Source organism: Coffea arabica, chromosome 3e (assembly GCF_036785885.1).
Source record: "Coffea arabica cultivar ET-39 chromosome 3e, Coffea Arabica ET-39 HiFi, whole genome shotgun sequence".
Taxonomy (NCBI): Eukaryota; Viridiplantae; Streptophyta; class Magnoliopsida; order Gentianales; family Rubiaceae; genus Coffea; species Coffea arabica.
In genome coordinates this window covers 9,346,312-9,361,248 of record NC_092315.1, presented here as the reverse complement: position 1 = coordinate 9,361,248, position 14,937 = coordinate 9,346,312, and the positions used below count along the sequence as shown (strand labels likewise).

Sequence of the window (14,937 nt, the reverse complement as noted above, 5' to 3'; positions counted from 1 at the left end):
AGATTCAAAGGAGAAAGAAAATGAGAGATACAGTAGCAGATAAGTTAAACTAGACAGGTGATAGAAAATGAGTGGAACCTTACAGGATGTAATATAATACTTCAAAGTTGGATTACATCAACTCTTCATCATCAATTAATATAGTGGGAATATGAGAAATCTTGAACCGCTCAGAGTTGCTGCATAGTTCCTGTAGCAGAGGACAACCCGAAATTGACAGAAAACTTAATTTGGTGAGACGTCGCATAGCAGCCATAGAAGGCAAATGTTGAAGCTTTTCACAATCAATCAGGTGTAGTCTTTCTAGAGAGCCAAGGTTTCCCAACCAATCAGGTAAAGCTTCTACTGATCCAAAGTTGAGTATACTTAATTTTGTAATGTTAGTCAGGTACTGAAGCTCTTCTGGCAGAGAATTTGAATGAGGCCATCCAACTATTGCAAGAGTGCGGACAGATGAGGAAGCCACGGCTGATAACAATTCGAATTCCTGGCTTGAATCTGGGAATGGACCAATAAACAGCACTCTTAAGCAAGAAAAGCGACCGAGTCCTTCCGGTATAGTGGTCAATTTGGGACAACCGGATAGCACTAGGACCACTAGAGAAGGTGTTTGCTGCAAATCAATTGGAAATGAGACAAGATTGGGGCATCTTCTCACAACCAGAGTACAAAGAGATGTACGAGAGTGTAGCATTTCAGCTGGCAGACTATTCAGCCCACTGCAATCAACAAATCTCAGTTCTTGGAGGGATGTGAGGCCATGCTCTCCTGAAGGAATCGCGATTGACTTGATATTTGGGCACTGCATAATACAAAGTGTTTGTAGAGCCTGTAGTTGATGTAGATTCTCCGGCAACTCCCTTAGATTCTCGCAGTTCATGATCCTTAATTCTCTAAGAGAAGTTCCACAGCCATGTATGTCATTTAAATAGGGACACTCTTCCAATCTTAGCCATGCTAAGTCCTGTTTGTTGAGCACGTCTTGAATGCAAGTAAGCTCCGGCATTCCTTTGATCCAGAGGTCTGTGAGAATGGTTGCGTTGCTGCAAATCTGTTTTACTGGCAAAAGCTGGTCCATCCTCTCGATTTTCAATCTCTTCAGGCTTGGAAAATTACCTGGAGCTGTGGTCAGTTTGGGGCACATCATAATCATCAAATCTTCAAGGCTAGGAAAGAACACTTCTAGCCCTTCATCACCACCTCCTCTGGATGTAGCTTCTGCTCCCCTCCATTGTACTAGATTTGGCATATTTGCTAACTCAAGAGTTTTAAGAGCTGGAAACAATTTGCTTGACCCTTGACTACTGCTTCTGTTGCTGCTTGATCCACTGGAATCATCAGCAATGCAATAGAATGAAGTTCCAATGCATCTTAAGTTCTCTAATCCATTCAACTCAAGAACTTGAAGAGATGGCAACTGTCCAAGGGCAGGGACTTCTGTGCATAGTTTGCAGTTTATTAATCTCAGCTTTACCAATTTGTCGAGTCTTGTTATTGATGATCCGTCTGTAGTCTTCATGTATATTGCCATGTTCATTAACCAACGTGGAAATTTCCCACCATTGTAGTTATTAATGTGTAAACTTTGCAAATTTGGATGGGGCTGGAGGCCTTCCAAGACATGTTCATCATCATAACCACCTTCTGCATTAACACTACACCATTCAAATCCCAAGTGACGCATTTTTGGCTTTTGCAGTAAATCTGCCTGCAGAGCTCCCTCTTTACCATTTACCAGTTCTAGATTACGAATCTGAAGGCGGCCTCGGAGGTTTTTTAAGCATCCCAGCTCCTCAAGTGTACGGCCATTGTCTTTTCCTACATTGAAGAACTGTAGAGTTTGAAGGCAGGTTAACTGCCTCATCCCTTTTGGCATTTGGAATTGACCATCAGAAGCAAAAAAGCGGAGATGTCTCAAATTAACCAACTTTCTCATCCCTTTTGGAAGCTGCTTAAGAGTTCTCTTGTCAGGATATTCATCAAATGTAAGTGTTTGCAAATTATAAAGCTTGCAAATGGACTCAGGCAGAGCTTCTATTCTAGAGTATGAAAGGTCAAGAAATCGTAAATGGATCAGCTTGCCGATTGAGCTTGGCAGCACCTCACTAGTCACCCAAGACAACTTCAGCACGTGCAAGTACCTAAAGTTTGATAAAATGTCACCTGATATGTGACTCTCAAGCAAAATTAATGAACTAACTGATGTTGATATGTCATTCAACTTCATCTGTGTTTCTTCTCCAAATGAATGCAATACTAGATATCTGGATTGGCAGTTCTCACCCCTTATGCTGTCAGATCCTGACAATGATCGTGCAAGATCATACACGAAGTCATGCATTTTGGCATATCTGGCATTCACATCAAGATAGGGGTCATACATCCTTACTTCTTGCAACAATGAACTCTCTAACAGGATGTGGTAATGGTTGTTGCCTATGTCCTCTAATAACTCATTATGACTTGCTTGAAGAAAACCTTCTGCCATCCAGAGTTGGATTAGATGTTGCTTGTTTACAAGAAAATCTTTGTCAAGAATCGAGCAGTATGCAAAACACTTCTTGATGGATGCAGTTGGTAAATGATCGAAGCTCAACTTAAGTAGTTGCATGACAGTATTTTCATTCTCACTTAAGTGCAAAAGCCCGCTCTCTATGATTGGGAGCCACTCTTCTTTTCTTTTGATACGTAACAAACCTCCAATTACATTTGCAGCCAGAGGTAGACCTTGACATCTTTTCGTGATTCCAGTTCTTACCTCTTCCAATTCTTTTGGTACTTCTCCACCTCCAAATGCTTTTTCTATCAGTATTGACCAGCAATCATCATCCGATAATATTTCCAATCTATAGGTAGGATGTGTAGCCACGATTGATGCCACATTTAGCTTACGCGTTGTTACAAGAATCCAGTTTCCTTGTGTGTTGGTAATTCCCACCAAACATTGAAAAAAGTCGTCCCAGAGTTGAGATCTCTCATCCCACATGTCATCAAGCACAATAAGATATCTCTTCCATTTAAGTTCTTTCCGAACATCCTGAACTATAACATCCCTGCTTTCAGTTTTAACTTTTCTCTTTGTCAATGATTCTAAAACCAGTTTAAAAAGCCTAGTAACTTCAAATTTCTCAGAGACACAAATCCAAATCTTAGTATCAAAATGTCCATCAATTCCTGGATCATTGTATGCTAACTGAGCCAAAGTTGTTTTCCCCAACCCCCCCATGCCAGATATGGGAATAACAGAAACAACTTTTGCAGAAGAGCTCAACAATGTCTCCACTAGGTTTGATGCATCATTGGATCTTCCAACAACAATTTGACGAATTATAGAGTCAGTCTCCCGACTTATAGCAGGGAGAGGAAGGGGAGCTATATTTGCACCACCTCCCATCAGCTGGGACCTGAGTCCAAAGTCAATAGCTTCTTGGTTGATAATTTTCAACTTCTGGTTAACATTCTTAACCTTAGAAGCCATTCTCCAATGCAAAGCAGTATCACAAAAGAATGAAAAGAAGCACACCTTTTCCTGCAGTTGTTTCCGAATAAATTCATAGTTCAGCTCATCCAACACATTATCAGCATCAAAAGCCACTCCTTCAAGCCTCTTCAACCACAGTTTCACAGCCTGATCGTGTCCTTGCTTTTCCTCTGCATCAGCTATGACCGCTCGGATCATTGCAGCAGATTCTCTCAAGTTCTTCAAATCCTCCTTGAGTCCAAAAGCCATCCCAATCCCATCTGCGGCGAGGGGGAGCATCTTCTGCAGAATAATCTGAATGGTAGCACCAATAAGAGCGTCAGCCATTTTCCTTCTTAACAAATTTAATTTTCACAGCAAATATGATTCAACAGATAGTAGAAATACTAGAGGATGACAATATAGATTTGAAGTGTTTCTTTGCTTGTTTAAGCATCAAAAGCATCTTCTTGACGAAAAAGAAGAAAATCAAAGTGGCAATAACTTAATAGTTCTTTAGTTGATCAATTAATTAAACAGCAATTGGATGCTTTCTGCTCCTAATTTACCTTTTCGCTTTATTCCTTCCCTCATTATGGCAACAAATTATGCTTGAACTTTCGTCAGAACTTTGTCCTACTAAAAAAGCAACAATTAAAATCTAATCCTGGTAAATCAGATCAAGATAATAAACAGTGACTAGAATCAAGACTCCATTTCCACTGTTAATGCTGTCTTGGTGTTGTCAGGGTACCTTATTCATTTGGAGATTAATAAATTCATTTGATTAATGGGATGTAATCCTAATCCAATTTCAGTTCCCATGTAGATAGCGAAGAGGGCTAAGGTTTCTGGATAATGGCAGAAGCAGCACAAGCCTAAACTATGTCAAGTCTGCTCCATGTACCTTTTTTTTTTTAAAAAAAAAAATTTTAGTGTAAGTGGAGGGCTCAAATTTAGACATTTCACTTATACTGCCTCCCCCAAACCATCCAACCCATCCCTCCCCTGTCTCATGTATATTTGACTATTTTCTCCGTACACAAAAAAAAAAACCACTATTGACAAAAAATGAATGCACAAAATAATTTTGGACATCCAACAACAAATTATAAGCGTTGATCAAATATTAGTTAAGAGTAGAAAATTTGTCATTGGGTTTAGTAGAGAGTTCAAAATTCAGAAAGAGGATACAACTTTGCTTAGTACCTACCACAGACTACTTGCTCCAATCACCCCTCCCATGAAAACCTCATTAATTCAAGGCTAAAATAGACTAGATTTATCTATGACAAGCTTTTGAGATTTTGAGTGACATTTCTTGATTACAAGGACTAAGATTTATACGAGCTTTTTAACCCAAAATTGTAGTAATAAAATAAAATTTGAAAAAAGATAAAAATGATAACGAAGTGGACAAATGCCAGCCTGCGTCTCTTACCTAATTCATATGTCATGGTTTTGTTCCATTCTAGACTTCTAGTTTATCTTGCAGCAAGAATGCAATTTTCAACTGCTATTGCTCTCACTTTATCTGTGAAACTATTGTAAAGATTATTTCTCTCCTCTTCCCTTATAATTGCTGGTTGTTCAACAGCTTCTTGATATTCTAACAATTTTTTCTCCATCTATATATGTTCTTAATTCTCACAATCTCCATTCTTACTCAAAAAGTTTCTTCTATAATCTGTTTCTATCTGTGCATTCAAAACAGTAGTATTCTAATAAGTCTCAACATTGAGTAAAACAGAAGAAGATGAAAATAGCAGAGAATTTTCTTATTGTTCCTTTGTTCTTCTGCCTCCTCACATTCTCAAGTAGGTTTTCAAAAAAAGAATGAAGAAAAAACTCCGGTTCATGCTTTCACATTTTTGTTTTCAACTACAATTCAACTAACAACTTTCTTATGCTTCTTTAACAGATGCACTAACATCAAGCAGGATTGGTGTAGTTTATGGAACGCAAGGAACTAATTTCCCACCAATAAATTACACAGTCCAGCTCCTTGAGATCAAGAATGCTGGTTTTGTAAAGCTTCGTGATGCAAATCACGAAATACTAAAATCGTTATCTCAGAAAAGTGTTCGTGTCTCAATCAGCATTGCTAACAATTTTCTCGTGCATATTGCTTCGAATCAAACATTTGCAAATCAGTGGGTACAGGAAAATGTACTTGCATATTATCCTGATACAATGATCCGGTTCATACTTGTTGGACAGGAAGTTCTAAGCCAGAATGATACAACATTGTGGTACAATCTTGTACCTGCAATGAGAAGGATCCTTGGTTCAGTTAGAAGTCACAATATTCATAACATTAAAGTTGGGACTCCATTGGCTATGGACATATTGGAATCAACATTTCCACCTTCTAGTGGGACATTCAGGTCTGATATTCCTCATGATCAGGTCATCATACCATTGCTGCAATTCTTGAATCAAACAAAGTCGTATTTCTTCCTAAATGTCTTCCCCTATTTTACATGGTCTGCAAATCCAACAAATGTGAGCCTTGACTTGGCTTTATTTAGAGGCGACAAAAATTCTTCATACAGAGATCCAGAGAGTGGTTTGATTTACACAAACCTCCTAGATCAGATGCTTGACTCAGTTCTATTTGCTAGTCAAAAATTAGGCCTTGACCATGTTGCATTAGCAATATCAGAAACTGGTTGGCCTCATGCAGGTGACATTGATCAGCCTGGTGCAAATAGATACAATGCTGCTACTTACAACAGAAATCTTGTGCACAGAATGTCTGCTAAACCACCAATTGGGACACCGGCTAGACCTGGTGTATTCATACCAACATTCATATATGCTTTATTTGATGAAGATCAAATTCCAGGACGAGGAACAGCAAGGCACTTTGGAATTCTGCGAGCCAATTCCTGGCCTGTGTATGATTTAGACCTGACAGGAAAGCTAGGAGAAGGGGACTATCCCCCATTGCCACTGCCATCAAATAATGAGCCCTTTAAAGGAAATCTGTGGTGTGTTGTGGCAAGCGAAGCAAACATAATGGAATTAGTTCCACAATTGGAATCTGTTTGCAGCCTTGGCAATGGAATTTGTGATGCACTATCTCCAGGAAATGATTGCTATGAACCAGTAACAATTAGAGCTCATGCTAGTTATGCATTTAGCTCATATTGGGTTAAGTTTAGGAGCAGAGGTGCAGCTTGTCATTTCAATGGTCTTGCAGTGCTAACCACCACAGATCCAAGTAAGTAATTTCTCTTCAGGGATCATTTAACAAGCATCAGATCATAATAGAGTCAAAACTTCCAGCAAGAAATGGAATTATCGCATCAATGGGTGAAATATTGTAGACTTCCCAAACCTTTTTACCCCTAGACTGCTAATTAATCATTACCATCTTCACAGAAATTTTTCTCACTATAGTTATGTCTTACTAGAATTACTATTTTTCCTTCGCAATTTGTATGACTTTTTCTTTTCTTGGTTTATATGTTGAGCAGGCCATGGATCGTGCAAGTTTCCAAGTGTATATTTCTAAGAAGTATGTGAAGCAGTTGAAATTCTGAATATCAAGTTTATTCTCCTTGTTTTAGTCATAGGTTAGCAATCAATGCAATAATGAAATTCATATCTTTAAAAGACTATTTGAGGTCATTTTCTTCGAAATAGTTGTTAGCAATTCAGAGCAACTAGCAAGTGATTGAGTACTCTGAGATCATTTTTTTTTTATTTGTATATGCTCTTCTATCAAAAGATTCAAGTTGGTTTGGAAATTAGTTTAGGTACTTCTGCAAAAGCAGATGACTATTGGCTTAAGAGGCATCGTTCTTCTCCAAATTCATCACTGACTCTACATCTTCCAAAGAAGCATAATTTGGTGAGCAATGAAATGCTCATTGCTCAAGAGACATGCATGGAGCCCGAGTTTTTCAGATATAATTGAAGGATGATGTTGCAATTTAAAAAGCAACAGAGTGATTGATTAGACCATATTGCAAATGCAAGGCTTGTTAAAAGACTGAATTGGCAATTTGTTTGGCAGTCATTTGATGAAAATTTCAAAGGTGGATATTAAGTATTTTGCATCTAAAAGGTGGTATTTGGTGATTAGTTTCTTCTGGGTAAAAATGTGTAAAATCTACTTGACTACTTTGAAATCCACAGTAATGTAGTTCATGATATTCTACAATTTAACAATTTAATGGAGAGTTATAAAATTGTTGATCATTGTTAATTCTCGTTGAGTAAAATAGTATTAGCTAACTTTCGAAGGAATAAAAAAGTCAGTACCTATGACAAATTTATTTGGTTTACTCCATAAATAGATTATGTCCAGTGAAGTAAATGTAGACAAGAAATGAGGCAGAATCATGTATAGAGGTAAAATTTGATGCCAATCTAACGATTAAACACAGTTATTTCGAGCCATTGTTTTTGCGAGTTTCTAATTCTAGATGAATAAAGAAAGCAGACATAACGTCAAATAAGTAAAGAGGTTCAAGTTAAAAAACTTTGGGTAAATTACAATTAACCCCCATGTGGTCTAGTATTTTATTACATAACTCCTTTATGGTTTCCAAAGTTATACATAACCCCTTCATGATTTGGATTATAGTGTCAAAGTGGCAAAATTTGCAATTCATAATGGAATCAACTAAAACATCAAAAACATCCCTATGTAAAGTTAAAAATTATTTATTAATCACAAGGGGGTTATGTATATATATTGAAAACCATAAGAGGGTTATATGGTTAAGCACTAAAGTATAAAGGGGGTTATATGGTAAAATATAAAATCATATGAGATTAGAGTGTCATGCATATTATATTTATATATTTTGGTCACTTAAGTCATTTTAGTTTTTAAACAAAGGTAATTTTGATATTTTTATAGGTTTCGTTACGGATGATCATTTCCGTTAATTTGACATTTTTAATCCAAACTATGAGGGGATTATATATAGTTTTTAAAACTAGAAGGGGATTACATGAAAATTAGCTACACCGGAGGGGGTAAAGTGTAATTTGATCTTTTCCTATACTTTCTGGACAACCAATTCGTGAAGAGAAAGCGAAACTCCCTCTGTTATTTGCAACTTCAACAGTTCCATGCTATTGAAACAACATATTTGGATGGAATACCTTGATCTCCTCACACCATCACACAAAATGGGCAAAGAAAAAGAAAAGCAATTAAACCCGTTTAGAAGGTTTTCATCACATAAGAGGACATCAGCTTTCATAAAACATCTGCATTCAGCAAACATTTTGGTAGCAAGAATTTTCTTCAAGTTTTATGTGATCCAGAACATGTTGTTGTTTCCCTGTTTTTTATCCCATTTCTCTAGGAGTTGGAGATACCCTTTTTTTAAGATGCACCAAAAGCACTGGCGTGCAACTCTGGAAGTGGAATAATCTATATATGCAGTTCATTAAGATGGGGGGAAAAAAAGGAACAAAGACAAATCTATTCAAGATTTCCTTCGAATTAGCTATTAAATTAAGTAATACAATATAGTAGTCACAAACTAAGTTCCTCGTACAGATGATGACAATTACGTTGGAAAGGTGGAATACTTGCATTATTGTATTTGATCACTGGATAACATTCAAATGTGTCTTTCTACCTGATGATCTTTGCCTTAATTTTCTGCAGATTATTACTGTACATGTTCTTGATCCTTCCTTGTATTTATTGCTGTCACGAGCCTTGCAATTTGCAACAGTAAGAGCTCTCTTTTGTTTTTTTAATGGGGCTCAACCATGGCTGGTTGTTCAACAGCTTCTTGGAATTCTAGTAAAATGTTCACTATTTATATACTTCTCCCTTGTCACATATTGACAACCCATACCTACAATCTGTTCTTCTCGTATTCCCACAATTCCAGCACCACCAGCATTCAGGAAACCATTATTCCTTTTTGAAAGTCAGGACATTGATAGAAGATCATGGCCAAAAAGAAGCTAGCCGAGAATTCTATTTTTTATCTGTTATTCTACTCTCTCCTTGCTTTTTCGAGTAAGTTTTCCTCAAAGGGCATACGAGGAATAGTTTCTTGATGCTCTAAGATTTGTTTCAACTTCAATTCAACTAACACCTACTTGATGTTCTTTTGTGTTGTCAGATGCTACAATATCAAGCAAGATAGGGATAAATTATGGTTTGAATGGAGACAATTTGCAATCTGTACATCATTCAATCAACCTTCTTCAAAGCATGAATGCCAGTCGAGTGAAGATTTATGATGCTAATCCTGAAGTACTTAAACTGCTGTCTGGAACAAAGCTTCAAGCCTCAATCATGATTCAGGATGGACTTATCCCAGATATCGCTTCAGATCAATCCATTGCAGATCAATGGGTAAGAGATAACGTTCTTGCTTATTACCCTCAAACAATGATCCGCTTTGTACTAGTTGGAAATGAAATCCTAAGCAGCAATAATACATTGCTATGGTACAACCTTGTACCTGCCATGGTAAGGATTCATAACTCAATCAAGGCACAAAATATTCAGAACATCAAAGTTGGGACGCCGGTAGCCATGGACATCTTGGAATCAACATTTCCACCTTCCAGTGGGAAATTTAGGCCTGAAATTCTCAACCATCAGGTGATGGTACCACTGCTGAGTTTCTTGAATAAAACCAGATCGTTTTTCTTTGTTAATGTCTTCCCTTACTTTTCATGGTCTGAAAACCCCACGAACTTAAGCCTGGATTTTGCATTGTTCACGGCTAAAAATTCATCGTACACAGATCCAGAGAGTGGTTTGATCTACACAAACCTCCTGGATCAGATGCTTGATTCGGTTCTGTTTGCAGCTCGAAAGTTAGGCTTCGATAATATTTCCCTAGCAATATCAGAGACTGGTTGGCCTAATGCTGGTGACATTGATCAACCTGGTGCAAATATACACAATGCAGCCATTTATAATCGAAACCTTGTCCGCAAAGTTACTGCAACACCACCAATAGGGACACCAGCTCAACCTGGCGTGGTCATTCCCACCTTCATATTTTCCCTATATGATGAGAACCGAAAATTTGGCCCAGGGACTGAAAGGCACTGGGGGCTGCTGCAGCCAAATGGGCTGCCAAATTATGAGATAGACCTGACTGGAGTGCAAAGTGAAAGTAACTACCCCACCTTGCCACAACCTACAAATAACAAGCCATTCAAGGGAAAGATATGGTGTGTGGTGGCGCCTGGTTCAAGGATAACGGACTTAGGGCCCGTTTTGAATTCAGTGTGCAAAGAAGATAATGGAGCATGTGATGCTCTTGCACCAGGGAAGGAATGTTATGAACCTGTCTCTCTTGTTGCTCATGCTAGTTATGCATTTAGCTCATACTGGGCTAAGCATAGAGACAGTGCTGGTGCAACTTGCTATTTCAATGGTTTTGCTGAGCAAACCACCAGGGATCCAAGTAAGTATATCTCATCATCATCCAATCTGAAGAAAGAAAAAGTAGTTGGTTGAATTGGAACGGAAAACAGGAAATAGTCTATCATCATTATCACGTAGAACTCAGATTTGTCTGATTAGATATGTTTGTTGATGAACGCTTCTATGTGTCTTTTTTGTACTTATTTTGACTATCTTTTTGGTTTATATGTTGACCAGGCCATGGACCGTGCAAATTCCCAAGTGTGTCTCTCTAGGAATGGAGATAAAACTTCCTCAGCTTTCTAGTTCACGGCCTTGTCAAAGTCACAATTTGACAATTCTTGTAATAAATAAGATTCATTCTTGTTCTTAGTTGTAATTAAGCTCGAACATTTCATGTTTCATAGATGATTTGTTCTTGGTATGTTTAGCAAGTCGAAGCTTGATGATGCAATGCAATAAAGCAGAACAATTGCTTAACTATATATTCACTGGTTTCCTTAATATTCTTAGTGAAGGGTACTGGTTGATTGAATTCCTATAATTTTTGTCCTGGTTATAAAGAAAAAGTAAAGAAATTAATTATGCGTAGTCAATCTAATTTCAGACTAATATTCTACATACAATAACACCTAGATTGATGACATGTTGGACAGTTTTCAGTACATACAGAAATCCCTCACTTTAGGGGAATCAAAGACGTTCAAATTGAAGGTGGAATTCTTGGATGGGAAAAGAATATTATATTGAAGTAGGCATGTGTAACAACCAGGGTCCAAAAATGAATGAGTTCCACTAAGGCATTGTACTCTGATATTTTGATAGTGATAGTTTCTTGTAGCAACTGAGCTGCAGTTGATGTCCAATTTCATTTGTGGAAATATAGATGATTGAAGGAGGAAGAGGAAAGGAAAATAAAACAGGCTCCTAGATAATCCCTATTTGCTGTAATCTTTATCTCGAATGTCAAAAATTGATTTTCAAGCTTACAATTCGTGTTTTTCAATTTAGTCCCTTTATTTAATATCAGCTTACACTTTAGGTGTGCCGAAGGAGGATTGTTGCATGAGATTGTTAAGTTAGATTTGAATTTAATTTATACAATTTTTTTATGGTACTGATTTGTTGTTTGCATACTTTCAGTAAAGTACACAACAATATGGCAAAACGTTGAATTATATTTTGCTAAATTCGCCTTCAAATTATGGTCATCATTATCAGTCTTAACGGTAGCATTTCTACATCTTAGATTAGCAGCAAAACTTGGGGTCCATTTGGATAACATATTTTTAGGAAGTTTGTACAAAACTTTATCGTATCTTACTTGTAGAATTGAAAACTTTTATGCAATGGAGGGTTTGGAGAAAAAATTTCTTATTTTCTTTTTCTTTCCTTTTTTTTTTTTTGTTTTGTCCCTTACTTTCCTCCCTTATTCTTCCTCCCTACACCATTGGTGTTCTTTCTCCTCTCTTCCCACTGTAGGCTGCCCCTCTATTTTGTCACCCTCTCTTTCTCCCTCCCTTCTCCTCCCTCTCTCCCTTCCCTCTCTCCTCCTCTCCTTGTCTCTTCTCCCCCTCCTCCTTCCCCCTTCTCCTGCCACCCTTTCTCCCTCCCCCTTTCTCACTCTACCCCTTTCCTTTACCAGCCCCTCTAAATGTAGTATTTTTAGGTGCCGATTGATTTTGATATGGAGGTTTAACACGAGTAGCATCTCTCTTACATAGAAAAGAAACGAGCCTTGAAAATGTGGTCCCTTGCTTCAAACTCGAGGTGGCAATGGAAAAATACTTAGCCATCTCTTGATGGATCTAAGCTTCTACCGTTGTTAGTTTCAATTGCATTAATTATTACTAGGGGGAAAAGCCCGCACAACGCGCGGGAGTTTAGTGCCTATAATTAAAGATGATTAATAATTATTATTTGGTATTTTGTAGTATAAGAATTGAAGTATGACAATTTTAATATATAATATTAAACAGAAAAATCATAAGTTACATATTGAGTTAAACAATATACTAATATGTAATGAAACAGAATTATAAGGTATGATCAACTACTTTGCACCTAACCTAATAAAATAAAAGACCTACTTATATCTGCTCATGCACTTTATGGATATTAAAATCTGTTATTTAGTTTGAATTTGATCTTAATATAAGGGCAGTCCATCACATTATCTTGTCATATAAGTGAGATTTGAACAATTAGCATATTTGAAGAAAATTATTGCTAGTGGAATTTCGGTTCTTGCAAGCCAAATTCTTGAATTTATATTGATTCCAAGAACATATCATCATGAGACCTCCACATTCACCAATCAATCAATTATGATTTATTGTATAATTTAGAACATATAGTAAAGCATCTCCTTCTCGATAGGGATTACAATCACTACACATCAGTTTTTGATCTAGCTGCAAAGATATACAACAACTAACATGCTAATTTAGAGGAATAACCATATCAAATAAAGTACTAAAACATCTTAGACCACTCAATTCAAGAAAACAATTAAAAGTAATGAAGTACATACTTTAGATTTGCAGCCAAATAGTTCTAAGTAGATAGCTAAACCTATTGGCAAATCAAATGAAGTGAAAAATTTGCCTAAATGGAATCATCAATAAAATAACAAACAATTGAAAATTATCATAACTAATAGTTAAAACAATAAAAGTAGATGCAATCTGCATATGGAAAAATTTATGATGATAAACTTACTTTAAACCACAAATAATAATTAACAAATGTGATCTCCTCCCTATCATGTCTATCTAACATGGACAATTGAATTAAAACACTAAAAAATTATCGCACATACAACCATCAAGATTACAGATTTTTTACAACCAAAAAGTAGATTGGTTAAAGAAAACATACCTATTGAGATTTCTTAAAACCAAAAAGTAGATTGGCTAAAGAAAATATACCTATTGAGAAAGGTGTTGCAAAATGGGGAAGAGGAGTAGCTAATGTAGCAACATCCGAATTTAATAGGCTACATGATTGTAGTGGAAAAAAGTTGTAAGTAAATGAAATGAATTTGAACAGATGAGGGTAACGGTCAAGAAAGCAAACTTCTCTACTAATTGGCATTAATTATGTCTTAATATCTATATAGCATAAGTTTACAAATAACTGATGAGAAATGCTTTAGGAAATTAAGAGACTTGGATGTTAATACAATTAAATGATTAGAAGGGCTTTTCTGTAATTTCACTAAAACACAAGCTGAATTTAGTTATACCTAGTATTCAATCGGATATCTGTCACCCCTAGCTTTAAATGTCTAAAAGGACATCTAAGTAATTACAACAAAACTAAATTAGCTATAATGACTTGTATTCAATACTCCAATTGCACTTCAAATACTTTTACATTCCCAAAATAGCCCTACCCTTACGGTTGAAATCCAAAGAACATCTTTATTCTAAACTCATTCTTATATAGTATAAGGATATATATACTAATAGAATAGATATAAAAGGGTGTGTTTGATAAAACTAAAGTCTGAAAACTGAAATCTGAAATCTGAAATTTGAATAATTAATTTATTGAATTGTAAAGTATTAAATCTAATACATTTGGGTGTATATCACGTTCAGTGATAAGTAAATAGTTTATCACTTATTTTTGGAAGCAAGTTTTGTCTAAGAAATTCAATACTATTTAATCAATTCAGATGTTCAATTTTTTATTATCAAACACGTTTGAACATGTTAAGTTTTGAATTCAATAAATTTAAGTATTGAATTAGATTATCAAACAAGGCCTAAGTCAACAAATCTAAATAGTAAGATAACAACATATAAATAAAAGAATACAATAAATATCATCGCTCATTTAAACATTTTGATCACAATCAATGCATCCAATTTCAAATCAACCTAACTAGTTAGACCATCAACTCTATCTATTTCTAAATAATGTCTCCACCATCATATTCTCTATAGTATATTGCTGAACTTCGTTGTATATATTAACTAAGATGATAGTTATATTCACCAAGTATCTAACTGTTTACAAATTCTTTGAATTAAATTGCCATAAACATGCATTTTGGATTCAATTTTTACCCAAGAATTTTCTAACAGAAAAAAAAAAA

At 36.1% G+C, this 14,937-nt stretch overlaps 3 protein-coding genes across 3 annotated transcripts; 2 read left to right on the top strand and 1 right to left on the bottom strand.

The window, feature by feature from the left end:
* Window positions 1–89: 89 nt before the first annotated feature.
* Window positions 90–3,759, bottom strand: LOC140004335 (disease resistance protein RGA2-like). Its single transcript, XM_072084681.1, has one exon. It carries the CDS (start codon window positions 3,728–3,730, stop codon window positions 113–115), a length of 3,618 nt encoding a protein of 1,205 aa, XP_071940782.1. The 5' UTR covers window positions 3,731–3,759; the 3' UTR covers window positions 90–112.
* A 1,457-nt stretch (window positions 3,760–5,216) lies between these two features.
* LOC113737312 (probable glucan endo-1,3-beta-glucosidase A6) lies at window positions 5,217–7,608 on the top strand. The gene is made up of 3 exons (XM_072083688.1): window positions 5,217–5,277; window positions 5,382–6,686; window positions 6,943–7,608. The coding sequence occupies exons 1-3, from the start codon at window positions 5,217–5,219 to the stop codon at window positions 6,978–6,980; spliced, it is 1,404 nt and encodes a 467-aa protein (XP_071939789.1). The 3' UTR covers window positions 6,981–7,608.
* Window positions 7,609–9,575: 1,967 nt separating this feature from the next.
* LOC113737809 (probable glucan endo-1,3-beta-glucosidase A6) lies at window positions 9,576–11,107 on the top strand. The gene is made up of 2 exons (XM_027264980.2): window positions 9,576–10,872; window positions 11,070–11,107. Exons 1-2 carry the CDS (start codon window positions 9,660–9,662, stop codon window positions 11,105–11,107), a joined length of 1,251 nt encoding a protein of 416 aa, XP_027120781.1. The 5' UTR covers window positions 9,576–9,659.
* The last annotated feature ends 3,830 nt before the right edge of the window (window positions 11,108–14,937 follow it).

Coding starts and splice junctions, on each gene's coding strand:
- LOC113737312 (XM_072083688.1), top strand. CDS start 5,217: ATGAAAATAGCAGAGAATTTTCTTATTGTTCCTTTGTTCTTCTGCCTC. Junction 5,278..5,381: donor CTGCCTCCTCACATTCTCAA/GTAGGTTTTCAA, acceptor CTTCTTTAACAG/ATGCACTAACATCAAGCAGG. Junction 6,687..6,942: donor GCTAACCACCACAGATCCAA/GTAAGTAATTTC, acceptor TATGTTGAGCAG/GCCATGGATCGTGCAAGTTT.
- LOC140004335 (XM_072084681.1), bottom strand. CDS start 3,730: ATGGCTTTTGGACTCAAGGAGGATTTGAAGAACTTGAGAGAATCTGCT.
- LOC113737809 (XM_027264980.2), top strand. CDS start 9,660: ATGAATGCCAGTCGAGTGAAGATTTATGATGCTAATCCTGAAGTACTT. Junction 10,873..11,069: donor GCAAACCACCAGGGATCCAA/GTAAGTATATCT, acceptor TATGTTGACCAG/GCCATGGACCGTGCAAATTC.